General features: G+C 45.1%; 1 protein-coding gene across 1 annotated transcript in view; it reads right to left on the minus strand.

The window, feature by feature from the left end:
- Positions 1–23,076, minus strand: part of FANCD2 (FA complementation group D2) — a 154,420-nt gene that overhangs the window by 22,654 nt on the left and 108,690 nt on the right. The window contains 2 exon segments of the mRNA XM_075073058.1: positions 13,413–13,484; positions 15,979–16,072. Of these exon segments, the coding sequence (XP_074929159.1) occupies positions 13,413–13,484; positions 15,979–16,072 (166 nt within the window).

The following is a 23,076-nucleotide window of genomic DNA, read 5'->3' on the forward strand; positions in this document are numbered from 1 at the left end:
AAAAGACAGGATACTAGGTAGATGAACCATTGGTATGATCCAATAAAGCAGTTCTTATGTTACTCAAGCCAAGAGCTCACGGAGTTTAAAGAAGGATTGAACATTTCTGTGGATAACAAAAATAGAGTTAAAGTAGGAAGTACTAAAAAACAAGAGTTTTGGAAGGAACTAAACCACTTGTTTCATCCACCAGCCTCTATCTAAGAAGCTTAGTGTGACAGCTATGGCAATTTCCTGCACTATCTTTGGGTGATCTTACTGTATTAAGTTTGTGTGTCATTGTGGGCCACAGATTGTATGTAATTCCTTGGGGGAGAGTTAGCAGAGTCCTTCAGGAATTAAGAACAGTGGTGTGCGATAAGGCAAATTCACTCAGGTTGTACCACCACCAGAGAGGTATGACCACCTGTAGACGCTCACATATCCTGGTTCAAACTGGGTTCCCCAGAGACCCACAGACAAGGAAAGGACTTTTGGATAAATAGCATTAGTTTAAACTGACTCAGAATCTTCCTTCTGATCTAACAAACAGACAAGACCGTCCGTCCCAGTGGGCCCCAATCCCTTCTGGAAAGATGTGACTCTAAGAACCCCTCAAATCCAACTGGCAAAGAGTTCACTGTTCTGTCAGCAACTCCTAGCAAGCCTGACAAACTCACTACCCATAACACACTGTTGTCATAGTATTTATTTATAAAGAATGTCATGTGACGTATCAAATGAAAGCCAGTGACACACTGGTCAATAATACCATTGCTAAGTATATGCACTAACACTATATTTGGCATAATGTATGTCTACTGATGTTGTGCTTTGAAGTCTGTAATCAAAGAAGTGGAAAAACAGATTTCTTCCAGACACAAGAGAAGATAGTTATCTCTCTGTCATATGTAAATGAAGTAGGGCTGTCAAGCAATCATAAAAATTAATTGTGATTAATCGCACTATTAAACAATATTAGAATATCATTTATTTCAATATTTTTGGATATTTTCTACATTTTCAAATATATTGATTTCAATTACAACACAGAATACAAAGTGCACAGTGCTCACTTTATATTTACATTTGATTACAAGTATTTGCACTGTAAAAAAACCCAAAAGAAATAGTATTTTTCAATTCACCTCATACAAGTACTGTAATGCAATCTCTTTATCATGAAAGTTGAACTCACAAATGTAGAATTATGCACAATAAAAACCGCATTAAAAATAAAACAATGCAAAATTTTAGAGCCTGAAAGTCCACTCAGTCCTACTTCTTGCTTAGCCAATTGCTTAGACAAACAAGTTTGTTTACATTTGCAGGAGACAATGCTGCCTGCTTCTTGTTTACAATGTCACCTGAAAGTGAGAACGGGCATTCTCATGGCACTGCTGTAGCTGGCATCGCAAGATATTTATGTGCCAGATGCGCTAAAGATTCATATGTCCCTTCATGCTTCAACCACCATTCCAGAGGACATGTGTCCATGCTGATGATGGGTTCTGCTCGATAACAATCTAAAGCAGTGTGGACCGACGCATGTTCATTTTCATTATCTGAGTCAGGTGCCACCAGCAGAAGGTTGATTTTCTTTTTTGGTAGTTTGGGTTCTGTAGTTTCCACATTGGAGCGTTGTTCTTTTAAGACTTGTGAAAGCATGCTCCATACCTCATCCCTCTCAGATTTTGGAAGGCACTTCAAATTCTTAAACCTTGAGGAGTGCTGTAGCTATCTTCAGAAATCTCACATTGGAACCTTCTTTGCATTTTGTCAACTCTGTTGTGAAAGTGTTCTTAAAATGAATAACGTGCTGGGTCATCATCCAAGACTGCTATGACATGAAATACATGGCAGAATGAGAGTAAAACAGAGCAGGGGACATACAATTCTCCCCCCAAGGAATTCAGTCACAAATTTAATTATCATTTTTTTTCAAATGAGCATCATCAGCATGGAAGTATGTCCTCTGGAATGGTGGCCGAACTATAAAAGGGCATACGAACGTTTAGCATAACTGGTAGGTATGTAATGACAGCTGTACGACCATGTGAACCCTGTTCTTCACTTTCAGGTGACAATGTAAATAAGAAGCGGGCAGTATTATTGCCTATAAATGTAAACAAATGTATTTGTCTTAGCCATTGGCTGAACAAGAAGTAGGTTTGAATGGACTTGTAGACTCTGAAGTTTTACATTGGATTTTTTTGAGTGCTGCAAAATCCTACCTCAACACCTCAAAGTGGCACAGCAGTGATCCTGGCTTGTCTGACAGCGAGGATAGCGGAGTGTATTCTTAAGTAGGTTCAACCATGCTATTAAGGTGTCAGACTACCAACTCAGGGAAAGGACAGATCTCCTCCTTCTTGAGATTGGGTGCTAGCTAAATTGAGGCGGTAAACATGCCACTGACAGCATAGCCAGCAGGTGGATGAAGAAATGAATTAAACAACAGGAATAAATGGGCCCCAACTCCTTGTGCGCTCCTCGATCTGTTCTACAACCGTGGTGGGGAATTCAGTCGATGAGAGGCTATTAAGAATCTCAGGAGCCAGAAAAAGGACTTACCTCTCAGTGTGCACCTATAACTGCAGGACACTGATGAGAGACGATTCGATCAACCATCTAATGGAGGAGAAGGCAAGCACAGCCTGCAACATCCTTGGTCTCTGCGAAACACGACGAAGAAAGGAGATGGAAGTGAAGTGGAGACATGAAAGTACCATAATGTTGGGAAAAGGAGAAGATTGGAGAACTGCTGCAGGAATCGGCTTCATCGTCAACAAGAAATGGTCTTCAAAAATCATCTCCTGCAAGTTCAAGTCATCATGCATTGGAATGATGCACCTCCAACTGAACAAGAACAGCACCCTCAAGATTATTCAGATCTATGCTCACACAAGCACAAGCGAAGATGACGATATGGAAGAATTCTATCAGGAGCTCAAGGATACCGTGGCTCAAAAATCCAGATATACGATCACTATGGGAGATTTCAACGCCAAAGCTGGAAGAGGGAAAGAAGATGAAAAGTTCATTGGAAGGTATAGCTCAGTGAATGGAATCTACGAGAAGAGCAACTAGCAACTCTGGCGGAAACGAAAGAAATGTTCATTGATAACACCTGGTTTAAGAAGGCGGCCAAGAGACGGTGGACATGGATCGCACCCAATCTGAAGAACAAGAGCAAGATTTGCTATATTCTGATCGATAAGCGGTGCATTGTACAAGACTTCTCAGTAGTACCATCATTTAACACTGGTAGTGACCATCACTTGCTCAGAGCACAGCTCAACTTAAATGAAATGATGGAGAAGATGGCAAACCAGAAACAGCAGCCAAAAATATTCGATGATGCAATCTTGAAAATGAACATTTCCAAGGAAGACTGGAGTCTTACAGATAACTGCAATGAGGATTATAAAAACTTCACTGATAAACTGAGGCAACGCATGAAATTAGCCAAGAAAGAAAGACCGAAAAGCGCGAAGAGAAGAATCTCAGAGGAAACTCAGAACTTGCTAGAGAAGCAGAGGAATATGAAGCGAAATGATGGTGACAAACTTGAGTACTCCCTGCTCTGCAAGTTGATAAGAAGAAGACTAAAGGAGGACTTGAGAAGTACCAAAATGAAAGGCTCTTAAAGATGGCTGAAGATCACAGAAGCCTCAAAAAATGCAAAAGGAAATTGACACTGTGCAGGTCGACAATAATGGCACTGAAGAACTGGAAGGAAAACTAGTAATTGACATAACAGGGATGGAAGCAGTCTGCAAAGATTTGTACACCGAACTGTTCTCAGATAAGCGTCCCAGTACCAACACTGCAACAGACAAAGAGCATTTACTACCAGTCCTGTCAGCAAAGTTCAATATGCAGTTCACCAAATAAAGGAAGGAAAAGCCCCAAGGTAAAGATGGATTGACAAGTGAAATGATAAAAGCTGGAGGCCAAGATCTCTGGGAAACCCTTGCTCAGAGGTTTAGCCGTTACTTGGAAATGCAGAAGATACCATCTGGCTGGGAGGAGTCCAACACCATTCTGCTGTACAAGAAGGGCAATTGTGAAGATCTAAAGAACTATTGTCCAATATGCCAGCTCTCACATGTCTACAAGCAGTTCACCAAAATAATAACGAACTGACTCTCAGAGTTTGGATGAGCAGCAGCCAAGAGAGCTATTGGACTATAAACCAGCTATCGGAACGCTCAAGGGAATACAAATTCCCTTTATGTATTGCCTTCATTGACTATGAAAAAACTTTAGACAGTGTAGAGATCAATGCAGTGTTTAAAGCTCTTGCAGAACAGGGCAACGACACACACTATTAAAGGAAGCAAATTAGACTGCACTACAGATATAACTTCATTTGATACTCCCCTTCGAATCCCAGTTAAGAAGTGTGTGAAACAAGGAGACAGTTTCACCAAAACTCTTCACAGTCTGCCTCAAAAAGGTAATGAGGCGGATGAATTGGAAGGGTGGAATCAGCATCAACGGAGAGAAGTTAAACCATGTCAGCTTTGCGGACGATGTTGTGTTGATTGCCGAAAATACTGTCAAACTACAGAAAATGCTGTGAGAACTCAACACAAAAAGCAGCCAAGTCAGACTGAAAATTAACCGCTCCAAAAATTTAGGCAGTCTGATAGCTTGCCAAAAGCCCAAATAACAATCAAGGGAGAACAAATAGAAGAAGTTGAGCAATATATCTATTTGGGCCAAGAAATTAACATGCGCCACAATCAGGAAGGTGAACTCTCGTGAAGAAAGAAAGCAGGTTGGTGTACATTCAATTCTATCAAGGATGTCCTCCAAGGAAAAATCAACAAGGCAATACATGCCAGCCAGCCTCTTCAAGTCAACAGTACTGCCAGCAATGTTGTACGGCAGCGAAACATGGGCACTGATGAAGACAGAGGAGCAGCAACTGTCTGTCACGGAGAGGGCAATGGAAAGAATTCTGGGAATTTCAATCCATGACTTCATCCCCAATGAAGTGATCAGACAGCAGAGTAGAGTGCAGGATATTGTTGCTGAGTGCAGGCATAGTAAAATGCGATAGGCCAAGTATATAGTGAGGCTCACTGACAATCGATGGACAGCAGCTGTCACCAAGTGGCACCCATGAGAACTGAAATGACTACTAGGGTGACCAGACAGCAAGTGTGAAAAATCAGGATTGGGGTAGGGGTAATAGGAGCCTATATAAGAAAAAGACCCCAAAATCGGGATTGTCCCTATAAAATCGGGACATCTGGTCACCCTAACGACTATTCAGCCGACCTCCAAAGAGATGGGAAGATTTTATCATGAAAAGACATGGCCACATATGGAAAAGGAAGGCCAGGATACGAGAAGAATGGAAGACGTGTTGTCATTGGCGCAATTTATATGAGGGCTAAAGGATCAATCAATCAAGGTGTGATCAAGGTGATGTAACAACAACAAAAAAAATCTACAATTGTAAATTGCACTTTCATGACAAAGAGATTGCACTATAGTACTTGTATGAGGTGAACTGAAAAATACTATTTATTTTATTATTTTTACAGCGTAAATACTTGTAATTAAAAATAATATACACTTTGATTTCAATTACAACACAGAATACAATCTATATAAAAATGTAGAAAAAGATCCAAAATATTTAATAAATTTCAATTGGTATTCTATTATTTAACAGTGTGATTCATCGCAATTAATCTTTTTTTTTTTTTTTTTTAGTTGATCTTTTTTTTTGTTTTTTTGGTTAACTGTGGATTGAGATCAACAGCCGTGAATTTAGTCACGTGTTGTTGTGCAATAGAGCAATGGGAGCTACAGTTTTCATGTAAAGTCACCAGGAAATCCTGGGTTGTGGGGTGATATGAGACTCAGATGGCGCACAAGCCCTGAAGAACAAACTAGCAGGATGCCTTTCAAGTCTACTGCACTATGCATAGGGGGTTGCAAAGACAAGATCTGTTATCCATTGTCACTGCGGACCAAATCCTCAGAGGAGTGTCGGGTTGATTCATGAAGGAATGGAATCCTGATTGACTGAAAAAGACAGGTTACTCACCTTTGTAACTGTTGTTCCTTCGAGATGTTTTGCTCATATCCATTCCAAGTAGGTGGTTGCACGCACCCGCGTGCACGTTGTCAGAAGAATTTCCCCTAGCAACCCCCGGTGGGTCGGCAGGCGCCCCCTTGGCGTGGCGCCGTTGCGGCACGCATATATACCCCTGCCGACCCGCCCGCTCCTCAGTTCCTTCTTGCCGGCTACTCCGACAGTGGGAAGGAGGGCGGGTGTGGAATGGATATGAGCAACACATCTCGAAAGACAACAGTTACAAAGGTGAGTAACCGTCTTTTCTTCTTTCGAGTGCTTGCTCATATCCATTCCAAGTAGGTGAATCCCCAAGCCTTACCTAGGCGGTGGGGTCGGAGTTGGGCACTGCCGAATGCAAAACAGCCAAGCCCAGAGCTGCGTCGTCCCTGGATTTGTTGTACCAAGGCGTAATGGCAGAGAAGGTGTGCACCGAAGACCACGTAGCTGCACGGCATATCTCATGGATCGGCACACGAGCTAGAAAGGCAATCGATGAGGCCTGAGCCCTGGTGGAATGTGCAGTCACTCGGCCTGGAGAGGCGTGAGCTAAATCATGGCACGCTCGAATGCACGCCGTGACCCAAGACGATATTCTCTGAGATGAGACGGGTTGACCTTTCATCCTGTCTGCCACGGCGACAAAAAGTTGGGGCGTCTTACGGAAAGGTCTGGTGCGGTCAATGTAGAATGCTAGTGCTCTACGTACGTCCAGCGAGTGTAATTGCTGCTCTCTACGGGATGCGTGAGGTTTAGGAAAAAAAGACCGGGAGGAATATGTCTTGGTTGAGGTGAAAGGATGAAACCACCTTGGGAAGGAAGGCCGGATGCGGGCGCGCAGCTGCACCGTTGTCCTTGTGGAATATCGTGTAAGGTGGGTCCACCATGAGAGCGCGAAGCTCCGAAACTCTCCTAGCCGATGTAATGGCTACAAGGAACGCCACCTTTCCACGATAAGTACAGGAGAGAGCAGGTTGCCAAGGGCTCGAACGGAGGGGCCATTAGTCTCGACAGAACCAAATTGAGGTCCCAGGAAGGGGCGGGGCAGCGGACCTGAGGAAAAGGCGCTCCAGCCCTTTGAGGAACCTCGAGACCATCGGGTGAGAGAAACAGAGGAAGCTCCTTCTCCGGGATGGAACGTCGAAATGGCAGCCAGGTGTACGCGCAAGGATGAGAGTGCGAGACCCTGCTGCTTGAGGTACCAGAGGTATTCAATATTTTACATGGATGGGAGCCTGTGCAGGTGTCGCATGGTGCGCCTGACACCAGCAGGAGAACCTCTTCCACTTGGCATGTAGGTAGCTCTAGTGGATGGTTTCCTGCTACCCAGGAGGACTCGCTGCACTGGGGTGGAGCAGTGCAGCTCCGAGCGACTCACCAATCAGGAACCACGCCGTCAGGTGGAGGGATTGCAGGTCGGATGGAGAAGTACCTGCCGTGGTCCTGGGATATCAGGTCCTGATGGAGAGGCAGGGGAACGGGGCTGGCTACTGAGAGGTCCAGCAACGTGGTGTACCAGTGTTGGCGAGGCCACGCTGGGCGATCAAAATCACTCGAGCCTGTCCCTGCGAAGCTTCACCAGGACCTGTGCACTAACGGAAAGGGTGGGAAGGCATACAGCAGGTGGGTCGACCAAGAGACGAGGAAGGCAGTCCGAGATCGAGCCCGGGGCGAGACCGCGAAAGGAGCAGAACCTGGGACACTTCCGTTGCTGCGGGAGGCGAAAGAGGTCGATGTGGGGAAAGCCCCACTTCTGGAAGAGAGATGAGCTACGTCCGGTCGAAGTGACCACTCGTGGGCTAGAAATGACCTGCTGAGGCGGTCCGCTAACGTTGTTCTGGACCCCTGGGAGGAAGGAAGCCACCAGATCCATGGAGTGGGCTATACAGAATTCCCATAACCTGATCGCCTCCTGACAAAGGGAAGAGAGCGGGTCCCTCCCTGCTTGTTTATATAGTGCATCGCGGTGGTATTGTCCGTGAGCACTAAAACACAACGGCCTCGCAGGTGGTGAAAAAGGCCTGACAGGCGAGGCGGACTGCCCGTAGCTCTCGATGTTTATATGCAATGATAGCTCCTGGGCGGACCAAAGGCCTTGTGTCCGACGAGCCCCCATGTGAGCCCCCCAGCCCAGAGATGATGCGTCCGTTGTCAGGGACATGGACGGTTGCCTGGGGTGGAATGGCATGCCCGCACACACCAGGGAGGGGTTTTGCCACCAGCGGAGGGAGTGTAAGACGCTGCGTGGGATTGTGACGACAACGTCCATGCTGTCTCTGCGTGGGGGGTAAACGGAGGCTAGCCAGATTTGAAGGGGGCGAAGGCGGAGCTTGGCGTGCTTGGTGACAAAAGTGCAGGCCGCCATGTGACCGAGAAGGCTGAGACAGACCCGGGCCGAGGTCGTCGGGAATGCTTGTAGGCTCTCTATGGCGTGACTATTGCTGGAACCGGCTCAGGGGAGCGAAGCTGTTGCGAGCGTCGTGGAGTCCAGGACAGCCCCAATGAATTCTATCCTCTGAGTGGGAACGAAGATGGACTTGTCGAAATTGATCATGAGGCCCAAACACTCGAACAGCTCCATGATGACGGCTACGTGTGGCGGCGACCTGGGTCTCGGAGGTCCCGCGAACAAGCCAGTCGTCCAGGTAAGGGAAGACGCATATGCGCTGACGACGGAGGAAAGCGGCCACCACTGCCATACATTTTGTGAAAACACGTGGGGCAGTGGAAAGGCCGAAGGGAAGGACCGTGATTGGAAGTGACGATCTTGCACCATAAAGCGCAGGTAGCGTCTGTGTGGGGGTAAAATCGAGACATGAAAGTACGCGTCCTTCATGTCGAGAGCAGCGAACCAGTCTCCCGATCCAGGGACGGGATAATAGTCCCAAGGAAACCATGCGGAACTTCAACTTCTTTAAGAAGGCGTTGAGCCCGCGGAGGTCTAGGATGGGTCGAAGGCCTCCTTTCGACTTGGGATTAAAAATAACGGGAGTAAAACCCCTGCCCCTGAGTTCTTGAGGTACCTCCTCTATGGCTCCGATTTCGAGAAGCGTGCGGATCTCCTGCCAGAGGGAGATGCTCGTGAGAGGGGTCCCTGAAGAGGGACGGGGAGGGGGTGGAGGGAGGGGGTGAAAATAAACTGGAGATGGTAACCAAACTCCACCGTGCGTAAGACCCAACGATCGGAAGTTAGTCGGGTTCCACGCCGGGAGGAAGGAAGAAAGACGGTTGGAAAACTGTGTAGGAGTCCGGGGAAGGACTGGTGCTCTGCTCTCGACCGCACCTTCAAAAGTTTTGCTTTGGTCCCGGCGGTGGTTTGGCGGAACCATTATTCTGCCCCCTTGAGAACCAGACTGCGTCTCTGGTTCACACCGGCCACGTCTTCTATTAAAGTCCTGTCGAGGCGTGTGGGGGTAGGGCGTTGAGGTTGGGCCCGAAAAGACCGCCGTTGGGTCTGCGGAGTGTGCATCCCGAGGGAACGCATTATAATACACGGTTGTCCCTTGAGGCTTTGGAGCCTAGGGTCGTGTTTTTCAGAGAAAAGACCTGGCCTTCAAATGGAAGGTCTTGAATTGTGTGTTGCAGTTCGGGAGGTAGGCCGGAAACCTGCAACCAAGATATCTCCGCATTGTGACTCCTGATGCACAGTCCTAGGCCGCCGAATCCGCAGCATCGAGGGAGGCCTGTAGGGAGGTCCGGGAGATCTTTTCCCCTCCTCGAGCAGGCTCTGGAACTCTGGGCGGGAGTCCAGCGGGACCAGTTCTGTGAATTTGCCCATGGATTGCCAGGTATTAAAGTTGTATCTACTGAGAAGCGCCTGCTGATTAGCGACGCGCAACTGTAGACGCCCTGCAGAGTATACCTTGCGTCCCCAGTAGATCCATACGCTTAGCCTCCCGCGATTTTGGGGCGGGGCTTGCTGGCCATGGCGCTCCTCTCGTTCACAGACTGCTACGACCAGAGAGCAGGAGGAGGATGGTGTAAAGTATTCGTACCCTTTAGATGGTACCATATACTTCCTCTCCATGCCTCTGGCCGTTGGGGGATGGACGCCGAGAGATTGCCAGATCGAGTCCGCTTTAGCCTGGATGGAGCGGATAAACGGCAGGGCTACACGCGTCGGGGCATCGGAAGATAGAATGTCCACGACCGGGTCCTCCACCTCGGGACCTCCACCTGGAGGTTGATGCTCAGCGCGACACGGCGGAGCAAGTCCTGGTGGGCTCGAAGGTCGATGGGGGGCGGACCCAGGTTGATGTACCCGCTACGCCTCATCCGGCGAGGAGGAGGACGAGAGACCCGGACCACTGGCTCATGCTGTGACTCCTGTTCCAGAGGGGGGTCAGCTTCTGCTGCGCCCTCAGGGTCCTGGTTACAGCTGAAACTCGTCATCTGCTGGGGAGGACGACTGATGGTGGCCTCTGGTACCCGACGGACTGAAGCCCGCTGACCGTGACGTTGTCGTGGGATCGCCCTGGGCTTGCGGTGGTAGGCCCAGGCATCCAGAAGGACCACTGCATGGTTGTTCCAATCCCTGGGATTCAGGGAGGGCAGGGCGTGGGGGTCCAAATCCCCATACAGAGCGCTGTCTGGCGGGACGAACCCGAGGGTGTCTCGACGGCCAGGGCGGGAGCGGATAGTCCGTGCGGTGGGTACCGGACGTCACGCCGTGCCGGAGAGCGGTACCGGGAGTCATATCGGTGCTGAGAATCGGACCGGGACCTTCGACCAGCACGCGGTGCCAGGGGAGGTCGACCGGGACCGAGAGTAACGACGGTGGGATCGACTCCCCCGGGAACGGTGCCAGGAGCCAGACCGCCTTGATGAGTACCGGTCCGGAGAACGCGACCTGGACCGGTGCCGCGAGTACGACCAGCGCCGAGAGGGGATCGGTACCAGGACTGCGAGCGGCGTCTGGATGCTGATCGGCGGTACGAGCGGGAGCGGTGCGGGACCTCGACCATGAACGGTGCCTGTCCGTCGCCTCGGTGGACGTTGGCCTGATCATCGCCGGCTTTCCCGCCGAAGAAAGGACCCGCACCGGCGGTGCCGGGGGTTGAGGCAGAGTAGGCTCTGTGAGCGCAATCAGTTCCCTCGCCGTTGCGAAAGTCTCCGGCGTGGTGGGAACAGCGAGCTCAACCAAGGCATGCGCCGGGAGCTGTCTTGCACCGGACTCGACGGCTCTTGCCTGGCCGGAGTCGACGGTGCGGGAATCACCGTGCCGCGGCAGCTGGCGGTGCCAGACGGCTCGGTCTTCCATGCTCAGACTGCGGTGCCGAAGATGCAGCCGCAGGAGCCTTAGGCTTCTTTGCCTTTGGGACAGGGAGCGGTGCCGGTTGACTTCTGCGCCAGAGACTGTGGTGCCGAGGTGTTTTGGCGGTACGGCTGTCTCCGGTGCCGATGGAGCACTTCTGGCCGTGCGGACTGCGGCGCACTCGGTGCCGAAGCTGCAGGGGTCAGGGCCGCCTCCATCAGGAGCTGCTTCAACGAGAGTCCCGCTCCTTTTTAGTCCGTGGTTTGAAGGACTTACAAATACGGCACTTGTCCGTAAGGTGGGATTCCCCCAGGCACTTCAGGCAGCGATCATGGGGTCTCCCGTAGGCATCGGCCGTGGCGACAGGCCGAGCACTGTTTGAAACCGGGAGAGCCAGGCATGAGCCCGGGCCCCAGGAGGGTGAGGAGGATTGAACCTCAGCCCTCTATCTATATACAGTAACTATACTAACAACTACTAATAACTACTAACAACTAACAGTCTACAAACTAGAACTATGAACTTAGAAAGACAAAAAACGGGTGAAGAGCTAGGGAAGGGGAGGTCAGCTAAGCCGCACTCCACTGTTCCAACGACCGACACGGGCGGTAAGAAGGAACTGAGGAGCGGGCGGGTCAGCAGGGGTATATATGCGGTGCTGCAACGGCACCACGCCAGGGGGCGCCTGCTGACCCACCGGGTGTTGCTAGGGGAAAATTCTTCCGACGAACGTGCACGCGGCGCGCGCACACCTACTTGGAATGGATATGAGCAAGCACTCGAAGAAGAACCAGCAAGCTCTGTAGAAAGACTTTGTGGGTGATAAAATGCTTTAGTCAAGGTTGTAACTTGATAAGTTTTAGTCTCCAGAAAGCATGTCATTCTCTTATTTTATTTATAACCATTTCTGTTTCCATTATTCTTAATACTTATTTGAATCTGTTTTGTTAATAAATTTATATTTGTTTTCAGCATAGATTGATTACAGTGCTCTGTTGCTGTAAAGGACCTGATCCTGAATTGTAACCTTCTAGCTATGTGTTCACTGTCTGTTTGGGGACAACTTACCTGGTAATTACTGTGAGTGTCCAGTGACTGGGGTTGGATACTACAGAGGGATGCTTCTCAGGAGTTTGGGGACTGGGGTACACTAAGTGTTAGTATAAGGCAAAGTGAGAGCTGGCAAAGTCCTAAGGAATTATCTGGGTGGTGAACTGGCACATCAGCAAGTCTCTCTCTTGCTGAAATAGAGGGGTAGCACAGTGATCTTCACAGTGGACACTCTAAGAAAGTGTCACAGGATTGGAAGGCTTTTGTTTTCTCTCTAATGCCTTCACTTTAAGAATAAATTTGCTTGTTTAGAAAGAACTGGGTAGTAACTTATAACTGCGGGCAATTACACTGTTTATAGCCTCTGAGGAGAAAGCAAAGTGCAGATCTGTCCAGTTTAGGCAGTCTGGTTTGCTGAGAAATTCAAAGTGTAGGCAGAGATCTGCGTAGCCTGAAAAGCCCCAGTCAGGATGGAGAGAGATGTGGGGCTCAGCCCAAGAAAGGTGACAGTTGAGAAGCCAGGAGCCTAAAAATGATTGCCCTTGCTGGACCACGGAGGAGGAATACAGGTGCAATTCTCCTGAACTGTGACAATTAGCAGGAAGTGTCCCTGGGGTCAGGTTATCCTAGAATTGCCTACTGCAGGTTTCTGAATCAGCCTCTGAAGCAGCTGGCACTGGCCTCTGTTCGAGATAGGAGACTGCACTGACTGGACAAAGAGTCTGATACAGTTGGATAATTCCTGTGTTCCTGTCCTCCAGGGCCTCTCTGCTTCCTCTTGCCTTTGTCTGTATTATTTGTCCAAACAAAAAACTATGCTACTAGAATGCTAAGGCTACAAGAGTGAGCACATGCCAAAGTGAAGGTTGAATGTGCCACCCCATAAGTACACATTGCAGTTTGCTCTGATTACATGATCACAGACCACTTCTCCAACATAGTGTAAGTCACATTGTTTTCCCTGCATGCTCAGGCATGGATGGGTGGGACACTGCTAGGAAGGTGAAAGGAAGGAAAGATGAATGTGCTTACCTTGACCAAGTTAACAAGAATATGGAAATCCCGCACAGCCATGTTCCAGTGCAGCAGCTTCTCTAGCTGTACCTGGGGAGTGACAACGGGAGTGACAACACAGTAATCCATTATCCACACAGCCAGTGCATTTCCCTTCATATTACTGGGTGCTACTACAATACCCACTGTGCCTGCAGAGAGACGGTAAAGAGCCCAGATCCTGCCAGAGCCTAAGGCATCACTGTTGTGCAAAGGGGAAAGGGGAAAGAAACAGTGTTTGAGATCCTACATCTTAAAAGACTCCACAAACATTTACCTGTGAAAGTCAAAATCATTCAGTAGCAATTCCACCTTTCCTACCTGCCAGATTTATACTCTCTCCATATGATAAATGTATCTTTCCATTCACCCTGGAAACAGCTGGAGAGAAATCACTTTCCTGCTCACGAGCAGAGTCCACAGTCACACATTCAGCCACGTGGTCATTCAGACACAAAACACAACCCTCCCTCACGCCATTTGCTAGAACTGCTAGATAAGTTTGTTGCTCATGAAAACACAGAAAACAATGTCTGGAAAGAAGCAAGCTCTGCCCATAAAATCACTGGGAATTAATCATGTACAATCCACCTACCGGTGCTTGATCATGTCATAAACAGATAGTTAAGAGTTCATGTCTCTTTTACCTGTAAAGGGTTAACAAGCTCAGTGAACCTGGCTGACACCTGACAGAGGACCAATCGGGGGACAAGATACTTTCAAATCTTGGTGGAGGGAAGTCTTTGTTTGTGCTTTTTGGGTTGTTTTTTGTTCTCTCTTGGGATTAAGAGGAGCCAGACATGCAACCAGGTTTCTCCAATCTTTCTTAACAGTCTATCATGTTCTAACTAGTAAGTACTAGATAGAAGGTGAATTAGTCTTTATATTTGTTTTCTTGATTTGCAAATGTGTATTTTGCTGGAAGGATATTTTACCTCTGTTTGCTGTAACTTATACTTAGCTAGGGGGGAGGGAGTCCTCTGATCATATGTAAGCTGAGACCTGTAACCATTTTCCATCTTGATTTTACAGAGATAATTTTTACTTTTTTCTTTCTTTAATTAAAAGCTTTTCTGTTTAAGAACCTGATTGATTTTGTCCTTGTGTAAGACCCAAGGGGACTGGGTCTGAACTCACCAGGGATTGGTGGGGGGAAAGGAGAAGAAGAGAAGGTGAATTTCTCTCTGTTTTAAGATTCAAGGAGTTTGAATCACAGTAATCTCTCAGGGTAACCCAGGGAGGGGAAAGGTAGGGGAATGGTTTATTTCTCCTTGTTTTAAGACCCAAGGGGTTTGGGTCTTGGTCTCCCCAGGGAAGGTTTTGGGGGGACAAGGAGTGTACCAGACACTGAAATCTCTGGTTGGTGGCAGCGTTATAAGATCTAAGCTAGGAATTAAGCTTAGAAGGGTACAGGCAGGTCCCCACTTTCTGGACGCTAAAGTTCAAAGTGGGAAAGAGACCTTGACATCTGCCCATAAAATCACTGGGAATTAATCATGTACAATCCACCTACCGGTGGTTGATCAGAACTGATGCTCCCTATTCAATAATTCTTTCTTACTCCTAGGTGGGTGCAGGATCTACCTATTCCACTTAATTTTACTAAGTTTAGTCCTGTTTTCTGGCAATACATGTTTTCAAAGATTCCGAGGCCAGAAGGGACACTGTGATTATCCAGTCTGACCTCCTGTATAATACAGGCCAGAGAACTGCCCCAAAATAATTTGTAGAGCAGATATTTCAGAAAAACAGTCAATCTAGATTTAAAAATGATTACATAAGTTCCATGGTTCATTACTCTCACTTAAAAATTTATGCTTTATTTCAAGTCTGAATTTGTCTAGTTTCAGCTTCCAGCCATTGAATTGTGTTATATCTTTCTCTGAATGATTGCAGAGCCCATTATTAAATATTTGTTTCCCCATGTACGTACTCATGGATTGTAATGCAGTTACCCCTTAGCCTTCTCTTTGTTATGCTAAATATATTGAGCTCCTTGAGTCTACCACTATAAAGCAGGTTTTCTAACCCTTTAATCATCTTGTGACTCTTCTCTGAATCCTCTCCAATTTATCAACAATATTATTGAACTGTGGGTAACAGAACTGGATGCTGTATTCCAGCAATGGTTTGCACCAATACCAAAAAGAAAGGTAAAATAACCTCTCTACTCCTACTCACAATTCCCCTATTTCTGCATCCTAGGATTACATTAGCTCACAGTGGACCTCATGTTCAACTGCTTATCCACCACAACCCCTACATTCTTTTCAGAGTCACTGCTTCCCAGTATATAGTCCCCTACCCTGTAAGTATGGCCTACATTCTTTGTTGCTGGATTAATGGGGAATTTGGCCAGGGTGCCAGCTTTCTATGGGCAGTTTGGTAGACTGCCATACTCAAAAGGTTATTTTGGATGTCAGCGTTTTGGCTGCCTGCCAGCAGATTATTATTAAGCTGCTACTACTCTAGCATTTTCCTGCAGTTTCCTGGCTTGGGTTTTGTAAATCCCTGTTGGAGATCTCAGATGCATTTTCTGGCGTACCTCACTTGAGTCCGATGGTTTCCCAGCAGAAATGCTTCTCACTGAATTCTCCAGCTGAGCCATCATCACTTGGAAGAAAACTGGAAATGTCTGCCTGGAGAGAAAAAAAACAAGAACCCATTAAAGACTGATGGGCAGCTGTTTGTGCTCTGGTTGGGGTGCTTATCTCCTGAATAGCCTGAAAACTCAAGAGGCCAGCAGGATTGGACAAACTATTTGTTATGCAACAGCAGTGGGGTAGTCACTTAGGTGCACTGAACCACTGCAACTCATCCAGAGCAGGTCTGAGTCCTGAGTACTGCTAAAAGGTCTTAACAACTTTACCCAACTGAAAGTTGGCAGTGTTTATAATCTGTTTAGCATCTAAACAACTAAATAAGATGGGAACAAGGCCTGGCATAAGACCCACCAGAATAAATATCTACATTCAATGGCAAAATACATTAATGCAGAGTTATGGCTGCTTGGCACGTAGTCCCCCTGCAGAATGGTGAGCTGAGCAAAACTTAAACTTCTGAAAACCAAGAAATGCAGAGCTAAAGTTGTCCATTCAACCTTAACTCTGCCCTTGTTCAGCTGCATCCCAATATACCTCATTAATGTTGATTTTCAATAAGAACACTGGAACACTGGAAGAAAGCTAATATTGTGCCAATGTTTGAAAAGAGCCAATGAGATGACCCAGGCCAGTAAAACGTCTGTTAGTCTATAAAGTGCCACAGGATTCTCTTCTGCTTTTACAGGCCAGTAAGTCTCACATTGATCCCAGGCCCAATAATGGAGCAGCTGGTATGGGATTTGATTAATAAAGAATTAAAAGAGGGTAATATAATCAATGCTGTTCAGCATGGGTTTATGGAAAAGAGATCCTCTCAAACTAATTTGAAATATTTTTTGGTAATTTTAAGTTTAAGGTAATAGTGTTGATGTAATATCCTTAGACTTCTGTAAGGCACTGAGTTGGTACCATATGATATTTTGATAAAAAACCTAAAAATATATAAAATTAATATGGCACATATTAAATGGATTAAAAGCTGCCAAACTGATGTGTCTCAAAATCTAATTGTAAGTGGAGAATAATCAAGAAACAGGTGTTTTTCTAGCTGAGTCCTGCAGAGATTGGTTCTTGGCCCTTCTCTATTTAACATTTTTATTTATAACTTTGAAGAAAACGTAAAATCATTACTGACCAAGTTTGCAGATGACACAAAAGTTGGGAGAGTGGTAAATAATGAAGAGTACAGGCCCCTGATACAGAGTGATCTGGGTCACTTGGTAAGCTGAGCAAAAGAAAATATGTGTTTTAATATAGCAAAATGTAAATGTATACATCTAGGAACAAAGAATGTAGCCTGTACTTACAGAACAGGGAACTGTACTTTGGGAAGCAGTGCCTCTGAAAAAGATTTGGGGGGCATGGTGGATAATCAGCTGAGCATGACCTCCCACTGTGATGCTATTGCCAAAAGGTTATTTGGCACTGGTACTAACGATGATGGAATAATGTATTATTGTTGCCCACCATTCAAGAAGAATGTTGATAAATTGGAGAGGATTCTGAGAAGAACCACAGGAAGCATTAAAAGATTAGAAAACATCGTTATACTGAGAGACTCAAGGAGATCAATCTATTTAGCTTAATAAAGAGAAGGTTAAGGGGTGATTTCACAATTTTTAAATCTATATTGGCTGTTTTTTCTAGAAGATCTGATCTAGGAATTATTTTGGGAAGTTCTCTGGTCTGTGTTATACAAGTCAGACTAGATGATCACCATGGTACCTTCTGGCCTTGGAATCTATGAACACACATATCTTTATTCTTCCAAGCTCACAGTTCACCTCCTTTTACAACCCATTCACTCTTACCCACTGGATTCCATCTTACACTATTAAAGGACAAAAAAGCATAGACTCGAACTTACCATAGTCCCCAGAAAGAATATAACATGTTCAGATTTAAGAACCACTTCACAACTTCTTAAAATTCCCTTACATTTGCTCACAAGATACCATCTCTACATACATCATCACTAAACTATCATTAAACTGTTGGAATCCTGTCATATTCCATCTTACTGCAGACTGTACCTGTTTTATTGAAAGCCTCATGCCCAGCTATGGACATAGTGTACACAAATTCTCCATAGATATGTGGCATACCACATGTATCTTCTCCCTTTCCTCACACGCATTAAAGGGTGAAAAACATACATCTGATCATATCACAAAGACACCTCCATCACACACCTCAAACTAATCCACAGATCTCACAAACACACCTCTACCAAGCAGAGCTAACTACTGCCTCCACCATTCAGAGAGACAAGCTGGGTGAGATAATATCTTTTATTGGACCAACTTCTGTGAAATAAAAGGTATTACCTTATCCACCTTGTCTCTCTAACATCCTGGGATCAACACAGCTACAAAAACACTGCATCTACCATTTAAGGACAGCTACACTTGACACTGACCACACTCACTTTACCTGGAGTACATGCAGATAATAAACGCATAGACTGCTCTGGTACCTCAGCTTATTACTGACAACAGTCTTTGTAATGAAACCCCATGCCCTGCTAATTATATCATGTACACAATTCTATAATGCAGTGCTGCATAGTAGTACTCCTGGGGGAATTCTTTGTCAAAAATTTAAAAATTCTGCAACAAAAAATAAAAAATTCTGCGCACATTTTAAAATTCTGCAAAATTCTGCATATTTTGTTTGTCAAAACAACACAATATGATCATACCAGTTTCAATTATTTTTGGTCATTTATTTCAAAATACTTGTCAGCACATATGTCTGTAACAATACAGACAAAAGAGATTCAGGAAATATTTTTGACAAATAGATTCCTTAGTAGACATATGATAGTGGTACATGTAGGTACCAATGACATAGGAAAGGATAGGAGAGAGATCCTGGAGGCCAAATTTAGGCTGTTAGGTAAGAGATTGAAGTCCAGGACCCCATGGTAGCATTCTCTGAAATGCTCCCAGTTCCACGCGCAGGGTCAATTAGCCAGGCAGAACTGCGGGGTCTCAATGCCTGAATGAGACGATGGTGTAAGGAGGAGAGGTTTAGATTTAATAGGAACTGGGGATACTTTTAGGAAATGGGGAGCCTATACAGGAAGGATGGGCTCCACCTAAACCAAAATGGAACCAGATTGCTGGTACTTAACATTAAAAAGGTCCTAGAGCAGTTTTTAAACTAAGAGCTGGGGGAAAGCCAACAGGTGCGGAAGAGCACATGGTTCAGACATCCCTTAGGGGAAGATCTATTTATAGAGAATCTCTATGTCCTAGTTAGAACCAGAAGATGGAAAATGATAAAATACAGGCAGGGTCTGATCAGAAACAGTCAAATAAAAAAAAGAGTCCCATTCAATTACATTGTGCAATGGCAGACAGCTAAAAAGAGACAAGTTTTTAAAGTGCTTATATACCAATGCTAGAAGCCTAAATAATAAAATGCATAAACTAGAGTGCCTTGTATTAAATGGGGAAATTAATATAATAGGTATCACAAAAACTTGGTGGAATGAGGATAATCAATGGGATAGGATAATACCAGGGTACAAAATATATCGGAAGGACAGAACAGGTTGTGCTGGTGGGGGAGTGGCATTATATGTGAAAGAGTACAGAATCAAATGAAGTAAAAATCATAAATAAATCAAACTGTACCATAGACTCTCTATGGATAGAAATTCAATGCTCTAATAATAAGAATATAGCAGTAGGGATATATTACTGACCACCTAACCAGGATGGTGATAATGACTGTGAAATGCTTGGGGAGATTAGAAAGACTATTAAAATAAAAAATTCAATAATAATAATGGGTGATTTCAATTATCCCCATATTGACTGGGTGTGACGTTATCTCCCATAAGGCTCAATGGAAATATGCTTAGAATGTGTTTTATGCTACATATGCCATGTAACATATCTCCATAAAGGTTATGATCTACTGCAGGGGTAGGCAACCTTTCAGAAGCGGTGTGCCGAGTCTTCATTTATTCCCCCCACCAATCCCTGGTGAGTTCAGACCCAATCCCCTTAGGGTCTTAAACAAGGGAAAAAAATCAGTCAGGTTCTTAAAAAAAAAAAAAAAAAAAAAAAAGCTTTTAATTAAAGAAAGAAAAGTAAAATTATCTCTGTAAAATCAAGATGGAAAATGTTTACAGGGTATTCAGATCATATAGACTAGAGGGACTTCTCCCCTTAGCCTGAGATTCAAAGTTACAGCAAACAGAGGTAAAAACTCCTTCCAGCAAAATACACATTTACAAGTTAAGAAAACAAACAAAAGACTAATCTGCCTTTTCTAGCTATACTTACTATTTTGAACATGAGAGACTATTTCAGAAAGATTGAAGAAACCTGGTTGCACATCTGGCCCCTCTTAGCCCCAAGAGCGAACAAAGAACAAAACAAACAACACAAACAAAGACTTCCCTCCACCGAGATTGAAAGTATCTTGTCCCCCAATTGGTCCTCTGGTCAGGTGTCAGCCAGGTTCACTGAGCTTCTTAACCCTTTACAGGTAAAGAGACATAACCCTTAACTATCTGTTTATGACAGGATATAACGTCCATGCTCTAATAAAAGAATATAGCAGTAATCTGTATTTAATAAAATCACTTTTTACTTATTAGTTAACTCAGAGTATGTATTAATACCTGGGGGAGCAAACAACTGTGCATATCTCTCTATCAGAGTTACAGAGGGTGAATGAACAGTTTATGAGTTTACTCTGTATAAGTTTTATACAGGGTAAAACGGATTTATTTGGATTTAGACCCCATTGGGAGTTGGGCATCTGAGTGATAAAGACAAGAACGCTTCTGTTAGCTGCTTTCAGGTAAACCTGCAGCTTTGGGATAAGTAATTCAGATCCTGGATCTCTGTTGGAACAGACGGGTGGGTCTGGCTCAGCAAGATAGGATGCTAGAGTCTTGAGCTGGCAAGGAAAGCAGGGGTAGTAGTAGTCTTGGCACATCAGGTGGCAGCTCCCAACAGGGTTTCTGTGATCCGACCCGTCAAACTGGGTACATGTCACCTCAGGATGGAATGCAGAGAGAAAGTTTCTTTACACCTTAAATGACTGCTTCTTGGAGAAGCTGGTCCTGCAATCCACCAGAGGAGAGGCAATTCTTGATTTAGTTGTAAGTGGAGCACAGGATCTGGTCCAAGAGGTGACCATAGCTTGACTGCTTGGTAATAGTGACCATAATATAATTAAATTTAATATTCCTGTGGCAGGAAAAACACCACAGTGGCCCAACACTGTACCATTTAATTTCAGAAAGAGGAACTACACAAAAATGAGGTTAGTTAAATAGAAATGAAAGGGTACAGTGCCAAAAGTGAAATCTCTCCAAGTTGCTTGGAAACTTTTTAAAGACGCTATAATAGAGGCTCAACTTTAATGTATACCTCAAATTAAAAAACATAGTAAGAGAACCAAAAAAGAGCCACAGTGGCTAAACAACAAAGTAAAAGAAACAAAGTAAAAGATGTGAGGGAGATTCCCAAACCTGAGCCATTCTTTTTAGGGGACAGATCTGAGGAACTGTCTCAGATTGAGGTATCATTAGAGAAGGTTTTGGCACAAATTGATAAATTAAACAACAATAGGTCACCAGGACTAGATGGTATTCACCCAAGAGTTCTGAAGGAACTCAAATGTGAAATTGCAGAACTACTAACTGTAGTCTGTCCTCCACTTTTAAGAACACTTTCACAGAATATTTAACAAAACGCAAAGAAGGTACCAACGTGAGATTTCTAAAGACAGCTACAGCACTTGACTCAAGGTTTAGGAATCTGAAGTGCCTTCCAAAATCTGAGAGGGACGAGATGTGGAGCATGCTTTCAGAAGTCTTAAAAGAGCAACACTCCGATGTGGAAACTACAGAACCTAAACCACCAAAAAAGAAAATCAACCTTCTGCTGGTGGCAGATGATGAAAATGAGCATGCATCGGTCCGCTCCGCTTTTGATCGTTATCAAGCAGAACCTGTCATCAGCATGGAATGTCCCCTGGAATGGTGGTTGAAGTTGAAGGGACATATGAATCATTAGCACATCTGGCTCATAAGTATCTTGTGACCCCAGCTACAACAGTGCCATGCGAACGCCTGTTCTCACTTTCAGGTGACACTGTACACAAGAAGCAGGCACCATTATATCTCCTGCAAACTGTAACCAAATTTGTTTGTGGCTGCAGTAGGAGTAATTCGCTGCAGTAGGACTGAGTGGACTTGTAGGCTCTAAAGTTTTACACTGTTTTATTTTTTTAATGCATTTATTTTTTTGTACATAATTATACAGGACTTGTATGAGGTGCATTGAAAAATACTATTTTTTTTTACAGTGCAAATGTGTAATAATAAACAAATATTAAGTGAGCATAGTACACTTTGTGTTCTGTGTTGTAACTAAAATCAATATACTTGAAAATGTAGAAATCAAAACATTTAAATAAATGGCATTCTATTATTGTTTAACAGTGCGATTAATTGTGTAATTAATTGCGATTAATTTTTTTAATCGCTTGACAGCCCTAGTGCAAGCACATTGTAATCCTTCCAGATCAGCAAGGGAAGAAGTGAACATGGTCTTACATGCCATTCATAATTCGGGTCCCCCAAAGATTTAGTGGATGCCATGAGCTACCCTGGGTAAACACCGACAGACTGAGACCATTCTCACTCACATCACAGCAATAGTTTGATCTCTAGCTCTGCAGGGGGAAAAACAGGCTAGGAACTTTTTGAAGAATAGTTATTTTTTTCAGGGCTAAGAATTCCAGGAACCCCAGCTCAGATTAAACTAAATATGGATCAATGTAGCTAGGGGGCATGGCCTCGCTCCTTGACGGATGGGTAGAGAGCCATGACTGCCTTACACATGGTGGAGAATTCGGGCATCACTCGCCCCCTGAAACAGAGGGGGGGGCTGCCCTTGTGCCTAGACAACAACCCACCCGAGTGCAGCCATGGAGCTCAAGCAATTGATGAAATGGGGGCCAAAATCCAACAGCAATAGCAGCAACTACTTCGGAAGCTGGAGACCCAG

This window comes from Chelonoidis abingdonii, chromosome 16 (genome assembly GCF_003597395.2).
Source record: "Chelonoidis abingdonii isolate Lonesome George chromosome 16, CheloAbing_2.0, whole genome shotgun sequence".
Taxonomy (NCBI): Eukaryota; Metazoa; Chordata; order Testudines; family Testudinidae; genus Chelonoidis; species Chelonoidis abingdonii.